Here is a 6,565-nt window from a genome sequence, read left to right on the forward strand (position 1 = left end):
GACTTCCTAAGATTAACTATTTTACTGCTTTATTGACTTTACTACAAAGCTGAAACGGAGTTGAATTGAATTGAATTCGAATTCTGAACGCATCCGAAAAATTATTCATGTAAAGAATCTTCTTGAATTAGAATTTCCTTCACGGTCTATTACTTACCCCTTATTGATATAGGACCTTGTTGAAACACCCACGGTACTGGCGCCTCTTGTATCTAGCGTGATTCTCGCTATAGTGAGATAAAAACTTGTGTATTTCGCACGGATGCAAATTTATTTGCGCTCGTGCCTTGGATTTTTTGCTACGCTCTGGATTCAATACAAACTCTCGTGTCAAAATAACAACTTTGCAGCCTTTCGTCAAGTGAGTCTTCCACGGTCCCCGCTTCGAAATCCCCTTCTAGACGAGAACTAATAATAACACTTAGTGTAGGCAAGTCACAAATGCTTTTCATTTAACGTGATTGTCATCAAGCGTGAGCGGGAGAGCGGCGGAGAGCGGTGGAGAACGGCGGAGGGCGGAGAAGAGCGGTACGGCTACACACCGCTCACATCTCTCGTCGCCGCTGTTGTCGCTACAAATAAATGAGAGATCTCTTCTCTTTGAACAAGGGGAAACTACGATATCCTTTTGGTTATTTACGGATCGTCTCCTTCCCTCTCCGCCTATCTCTGGTGTGCCAGCAGGTCGATTGCGAATTTTGTGATTTGCTATAATATCAATTTTCGCGATTGGCTGTATTCGGTCCTGCGTAGTTAGCCAACGGCGAGAAAGTGTCAGACGATCAGCTCGCACCAGGCGTCGACACCGGCAATCGCCCTCCTGGCCTTAGTGTTGCAATTTAAAAAGAGTGTATTATATTGAATGGCTATTCCGAACAAAAATCCTATTTAATGAAGCTGTCATACTTAATATGACAGTGGTAATGACAGCGAAAGCGAGCGTCGACACGTTTGTTCGCAATGGCCACCCGGTGTGTGGGTGCGGGAGCGGGGGTGAGGCGGTCGCTGGTCGCGCGCTAACGTTCCGTCTGTCGCAGTTCGTGCCGGATGACCTGAAGGACGACAAGTACTGGGCGCGCCGGCGGAAGAACAACATGGCCGCCAAGCGCTCGCGCGACGCGCGCCGCATGAAGGAGAACCAGATCGCCCTCCGCGCCGGCTACCTCGAGAAAGAGGTGAGTCACGTTCCGACAAGTACTGGACGCGCTTGCGGAGGAACAACATGGCCGCCAAGCGCTCAATCGAAATTTCAAAATCTGGCTTTGCCAGGAAAAAAGTGTAGCAGCAGCTGTAGACTATGGGCTGCGGTTGTGGAAGTCTGTCTCAATACATTTTAGAGCAATATGACCCAATTCAGAAGCAGAATCAATTCAGGGCAGTTCGTTAAAAATATTTTGCAAATACCTAGCTTTCCCAGCGCGCGGTTTGATATTTTGTACATTGGTAATGGTCATTAATAAAATATAACTGAGAATTGACCATAATTTAATAAGTTGTTTTGATTTTAAAGAATATTTTATGAACAATGAAAATGATTTATTGTACCAAATATTTTGACGAAGTTATTTGAATGACGATGCGACGGGATGACCTCGCGTAGCTTACAGCACTGAAATCGTAATAATTTTCATCAGATGTAAATAGTTTGATGTGAAACTTGTTCAGGCACTCCTCGTTAAGACGGTAGTGGCTTTCGCATTACTTCCGTCTGCTGTAACACGTACAGTGCCGCAGATAGGAAGCTCTATTTGATCGGTCGTGGTCGGTGGTGGTGAAGGTCCCTGACGCGTGCGGTGTCTGTTGCAGAACATGGGGCTGCGGCAAGAGGTGGAGCTGCTGAAGAAGGAGAACCACATCCTGCGGGAGAAGCTGTCCAAGTTCGCGGACGTGTAGGCGCCGCCTCCGCTCCAATGTACGCCTCGCCGCTCCGCTCTCGCGCCCGACTCCGCCCCGGCGTATACGCAGCGATGACAGGGGTCGCTCTCCGAGGGCGAAATCTCTGAAACTATTGAACCGATTATGAAAACTCTTTCAATAGTAGAAAGCTATGTTGTTCTTGAGCGACATAGGCTACGTTTTATTTTCAAAAAATTAGAGGTCCCTACGAAAATTGTAATAATTTACCCTGTGAAGCCGGGGTGGGTCGCTAGTTACTAAATGAATGAAGCTCTATAAAATCTTTGCCTGCCTCAGGCCTCAGCCTGGTGGCTGGCTAGTTTGGCTGCGGCTCGCGGGGTCTCGGGTTCGAGTCCCGGTTCGGACAAAAAGTCATTGTAATTTTCTGTCAAGAAATTCTCAGGAGATACCCGCATTTCCAATTTCATTTATAATTTGTAAGGTCGTAGGGCCCGCAAGCAGATCTCTCTCCGGCTGTGTCGGATGGCCGTCCCTGTGTGGTGACGTAGCTGACGTGCTCTCGTTTGCTCGTTCGCAGATCGCGCGCCGCGCAGCGTCCGTCGCGTCGGGCTCCGCTCCGCTCCGCCATCTATTTGTAACGCTTGTCAAATGTTCGGTTCGAATGTACTCTACTGACTAATCTTATCGCTAACGTATCGCGAACCCCCGCCCCCCGCCCCCCTCCCCCGCGATCACCGCCGCTCGTTACGATAGGAGTGATCGATGCGCAGTTACCGTAAGTTATGTTTAGTTTAATAGTGAATCTTTACCAAAGTCCCGCTCGAACTCTGATCTATCGTCGTCTCTAATTCCTCCTTCGGACTCGGTTCGACACTCTACAGGGTTAGTCAACGACGTACGGACCAAATTTTACGAAGTCGTTATTTTTAAAGAACGTTTGTCGCGTCCCCGTCCCGAGCGAGCGCGGTCCGGCCCGCGCGGGCCGGCCGGGCCGACCCGCGCGGGTCGGCCCGGCCGGCCCGCGCGCGCCCGGGCCGGCCGGCGAGCGCGGCTCGTTAGTTAGTTGTTGAATATTTATACGTTACCGGCACAGGTCGCATTGCTCAAGCTCGCGCACGCCGCGCGCCCGCCGCCGGCGCGAGGGCCGCGGGGCGCCGCCCGCTCCCCGCAACCCCCGGCCCGCCCGCCCCGCGCGCCCTCCGTCCTCGCCGTAGTGGGCGAACACTAGTTTCGTTTCAAATTGACTTAGTGAATAGTTTAAGTAGTTCGTAGTTTCCGTAGAGTAGTCGTTATTAGTCTATTTTTGTTATGGCCGTAGTTGTTAACGTTTTTAAAGGTTTATATTTTTTTTAGTCGTAGAGAAAGTCGCGTCACCGCGTCGACCGGCAGGCCCGCGCCCGGAGCCGGGCCGGGCCGGACCGAGCCGGACCGGGCCGGGCCGGGCCGGGCCGCCCCGCGCATTGTCTGCATCGCTGGACGTCTCCTCCGTATTCTCTTTGACTCGTGCTAATGTTATTATAATATATTTTTGTAGGGTTTTGTCGTTGATAAATGAGTCAATTGAATGTTTATTGAATTGAAGTAAATTAATGTTAATGACTAAGACTAAGAAGTTGTTGCATTTTAAAGTATTTTATGAATACAAAGCGAGAACAATAAAATGTTTTTTCTATAAAGGTTTACATGTGAAGGATACTGTAAAGGTGTGACGTTGGACTTTTAAAATGCACTGTTTCATATCAAATGATATTACTTATATTACGTGATGAACCTAATGTTAATCGGCATTTGATATTCCATCTTGTTTGTTAAATGGTATACATTAAATTATGCAAAATATCATGTATATGGTACTTATACAGTTTACATAACGATTGTTTCTGCAGACATTGTAATCAATGGGTATATAAATGTGTAGTAGGCCGTAAGTGACGGAGCAGTCGCCTCCTTATTTATTGTATCCGGAGTGCGTCCGAGCGTCCGTGCGTCCGTGCGTCGGACGCGCTCCGCCTCGAGGGGTATGTTATGTATTGCGACAACATAAAACCATATGATGTACGAGTAGTATTTAAAAAGAGTTTAATTTATATGGTTCTATGGATTGAAATAAACGTTAATTGTTGTATTTATGTTTATTTATTTGTGGGCCGGCCGGGGCGGCGTGCCGGGTGGCCGGCGTGCCGTGCCGACCGGTCGGACGCCGTGCCGGGCGGCCAGCGTGCTGTGTGAACCGGTCGGACGCCGTGCCGGGCGGCCGACGTGCCGTGCCGACCGGTCGGACGCCGTACCGTGCCGACCGGTCGGATGCCGTGCCGGGCGACCGGGACGCCGTGCCGGCCGCCCTGGACGGCGTGCAGTTCGGCCGGGGCGCCGCGCCGGCGGCCGAGGGCGCTCACTCACTAAACCGCTGAGACATTTCCTCGATCGCTGTTTTATGTAATAAATCGTGGTAAAAAGTACCTTGCACAAAATTGAGTTTTATTGCCTACGCCCTATCTCCTTCCCGCCCGCTGCCGTGCGGCCGGGCGCGACAGGGACGACGAGCCTGCGCCGCACAGGACAGACGGCCCCTTGAGCTGGCAGCTGCGTGGACGGCGACTGCCCGACCCACACTTCGCGTGGATTTCAATTTAAAATCCCTTGGGAACTCTTTGGCCTTCCTGGATATATATAGAAGTATCTCGCACATCTTTATCAATATCCGTGCAAAAAATCACTCCGATCCGCTTTGGCGTGATTGGAAGACAAACCAACAAACAAACACACTTTTGAATTTTTAATATGGGTAGTGATAATAATATTGTTATTATCCCTGAAACAATAAGATTCGCTCGGGATAGTGGATCATAATTAATTGCACACCCGCGCTATTCCACAGCGGATTAGCGCGGGGGCTGAGTGCGGGGCGTCCCCACCCTGATTGCCATGTCGACTTGTCGCGAACTACGTTAACTCTTGTACTTATCTAATAATATTCTTGTATATAATAAAATTGGAGTGTCTGTCTGTAATTTCGAAATAACTACCTCATATTAAGTTCATATGCTTATTTTAACGGTACCATAATTGAATTACACATTTTTAAAATTGTCTGTCTGTCTATCTGTGTTTGAACGGACTAATCTTCGGAACGGCTGAACTGATTTTGACGGGATTTTCACAGACAAGTAGAGGATTGGCCAGGGCGTAACATAGGCTACTTCTTTAACCGATTTTCAAAAATGAAGTTGTGTTTTTCTACCTATGTACACTGATATCTCCGACATTTCTGAACCGATTTGCGTAAGTTTTTTTTAATCGACAAAGGAACTTTACGTTATTGTTCCATAAAAAATTTGAATTCCAACTTCTCAATCCTGATGCTGCACAGAACCTGACCACTAAATCTGATGGGATTTAGAAACTGTCGGTTATAAATTGATGTTGAAGGTATCTAAATACCAAGTAAACACTTTGTCGTTGACCTCGAGGACCCAACTCCTCAACCCTGAGGACGGGTTATTACGGAGAGGTTACTTTTGTCCTGGGAAATCAAACGTTCCCATGGGATTTTTAAAAACCTAAATCCACGCAGGTGAAGCTGTGGCATCAGCTAGTAAATAATATTATTCATGCGAAAATGTATCCGTCTGTCTGCTAGTTTTTCACGGGCCATCTATTTAACCGATTTTGATGAAAGGTATAAAGTTAGCTTCCCGGGAGGGATGCTTTTATCCCGGCAAGTAAAGAGTTTACCAGGGATCCTCAAGAGCCCCATCCATTTAACCAATTTTTATGAAATTTGGTTCAGAGACAGTTTGTATCCCGGAGACTGACAGGTTACTTTTTATCCCAAAAATCAAGGAGTTCCCAAGGGGTTTCAAAAACCTGAATCCACGCAGACGAAGTCAAGGAATGAGCTAGTTGCTTGTTAGAAACGATCGACACTGTTCACCACTAACCGCCCGTATCTGCGCGGCCTCGGAGGCTGAAGGACGGGAGAGCTAATGGTCACAGTTGTAAGCCTATATACCTACTACCTGTTCACCACTAACCGCCCCCGGCTTCGCCGCCGAAAATCTAAATCCTCTCTATTCCTTATCCTGTAGATTTTTAGGGTTCCGTACCTCAAAAGGAAAAACGGAACCCTTATAGGATCACTTCGTTGTCTGTCTGTCTGTCTGTCCGTCCGTCCGTCCGTTGTGTCTATCAAGAAACCTATAGGGTACTTCCTGTTGACCTAGAATCATGAAATTTGGCAGGTGGGTAGGTCTTATAACACAAGTACACGAAAAAAACTGAAAACCACGAATTTGTGGTTACATCATTAAAAAAAAAATTAAAACGTGTTTTAATTTTCAAAGTTCGTTAACTATTTCCCAACTGGAATTTCATATGAAAGGGCTTTACCTGTACATTCTAAAACAGATTTTTATTTATTTTTATGTATAATAGTTTTTGATTTATCGTGCAAAATGTTGGAAAAATACCCGCCGAAAATACTCAGTGCGCGAGTCTGACTCGCGCTTGGCCGGTTTTTTTTAATTCAACTTTATTCCTTGTGTCGGTAAGTAGGTACATTATAATATTATGTGTGCAAGATTTCAGCTTTCTAGGTCTTTTAGGTTCAGAGGACATGAGTGAGGAAACTAATGAGGAATAGATTAGGTAGGTACGTGAACGATCGGCGAGGTGGGCAGGTATGTGGTAGATTTAAAAGAAACAAAAA

At 47.2% G+C, this 6,565-nt stretch overlaps 2 protein-coding genes across 8 annotated transcripts in view; both read left to right on the top strand.

Moving 5' to 3' along the window:
• LOC123880032 (hepatic leukemia factor) overlaps nt 1-3,982 on the top strand; it is a 60,808-nt gene extending 56,826 nt beyond the window's left edge. For 5 of the 7 annotated variants that reach the window (XM_045927925.1, XM_045927924.1, XM_045927921.1 and 2 more), the window contains 2 exons: nt 1,038-1,175; nt 1,807-3,982. In XM_045927925.1, the coding sequence (XP_045783881.1) occupies nt 1,038-1,175; nt 1,807-1,893 (225 nt within the window). In that variant the 3' untranslated portion in view covers nt 1,894-3,982. The remainder of the gene's footprint in view (nt 1-1,037; nt 1,176-1,806) is intronic. The other 2 variants (XM_045927919.1, XM_045927918.1) reach the window with 2 other exon arrangements.
• On the top strand, nt 1,911-4,268 carry LOC123880452 (collagen alpha-1(I) chain-like). Its single transcript, XM_045928579.1, has 5 exons — nt 1,911-1,976; nt 2,790-2,915; nt 2,951-3,084; nt 3,211-3,344; nt 4,075-4,268. The coding sequence occupies exons 1-5, from the start codon at nt 1,911-1,913 to the stop codon at nt 4,266-4,268; spliced, it is 654 nt and encodes a 217-aa protein (XP_045784535.1).
• The last annotated feature ends 2,297 nt before the right edge of the window (nt 4,269-6,565 follow it).

The sequence above is a fragment of the Maniola jurtina genome, chromosome Z, assembly GCF_905333055.1.
Source record: "Maniola jurtina chromosome Z, ilManJurt1.1, whole genome shotgun sequence".
In the NCBI taxonomy this organism is placed as follows: domain Eukaryota; kingdom Metazoa; phylum Arthropoda; class Insecta; order Lepidoptera; family Nymphalidae; genus Maniola; species Maniola jurtina.